The sequence below is a fragment of the Perkinsus marinus genome (genome assembly GCF_000006405.1).
Source record: "Perkinsus marinus ATCC 50983 genomic scaffold scf_1104296969064, whole genome shotgun sequence".
NCBI classification, from domain to species: Eukaryota; Perkinsozoa; order Perkinsida; family Perkinsidae; genus Perkinsus; species Perkinsus marinus.
The window spans coordinates 1-1,019 of NW_003202935.1; the positions used below are offsets into that span (position 1 = coordinate 1).

Sequence of the window (1,019 nt, forward strand, 5' to 3'; positions counted from 1 at the left end):
TATGAGGACGAGGAGGACCTGGCGGATTCGGGTTTGCTATCAACCGATTTGGTTGATCAACCCTATGAGATGGGAAGGTTCCTTGATATTAGGCATGATATAATGTACTTACCGGAGTGGCAAGATGTCCTACTGCAGACTAGTATGAACAAGCGCTTACAACAGTTCAACGACCTCACTAGGATAGCGTTCAAGCATGGCGAGAGTGATGTGAGAACGTTGCATGGTGGAGTATTGTTCCTTGGGAGGAACGTGGATGACCCGCAGTTCATCTTCCGTAACCCTAAGCAAGAGCTCAGTCAGAGACCTAACGTCCCCAAGTTCACTCAAGCCGTTAGGAATGCCGTTGCCAGTAACGCGATGAAGGAAGTGCGGTATCTAAAAGCCTATTGTCCCAAGGCGTGTGTGGCTAGTTGGAACACGTTCGAAGGGGTTATTCAGGACTTCGTCGCCAAACACCCGTCCACCTCCCACGTTGATTGTCGAGATATCGATCCTGAGGTGGCGCGAGATGCATCACTCATCATCATGGCCCTGAGAGATACGGATGCTCATGAGGACAATATGATGCGGGATAAGCTGGGTAGGATTGCCTTGTTCGACCTTGGATGTGCCTTGGCTGACCGTCCACTGCCCAGGGATGACATGACTCAGGAGTATCTCGATAACTTTGCTATCTGGCATCAGAATCCTCTACTCCTGGACGTTCCCTTCACCCCAAAGCATGTGCGCTATCTTAAGTCACTCGACTTCGATAGGCTGAAGAAAATCTGGGTATACTATACGTATCCCCAATATGTGGTCGCGGAGTATGATAGAGCCAGACGACGCGAGAGGCTGCGGAGGTCATCTCAGAATCGCCATGCTCAGCATCGTTCGAAGAGCCTCACTAATCCTGGTCCAGTACGGCAGGTGTTTGGGTATCTTGTAACCCCTAAGGGCGGACCAGAGCCTTCGGAGGTGTCTCGGCGAGATGACACTCCAGTGGAAGATAGAAGTGCTCAGGCGCCCCCTCCTAT

At 51.3% G+C, this 1,019-nt stretch overlaps 1 protein-coding gene across 1 annotated transcript; it reads left to right on the plus strand.

The window, feature by feature from the left end:
• Positions 1–102: 102 nt before the first annotated feature.
• On the plus strand, positions 103–903 carry Pmar_PMAR017901 (hypothetical protein; the record flags this gene model as incomplete). The annotated part of the gene is made up of 1 exon (XM_002768210.1): positions 103–903. A coding segment is annotated over one exon (801 nt), but the record flags the coding sequence as incomplete, so codon positions are not given.
• Positions 904–1,019: the final 116 nt, after the last annotated feature.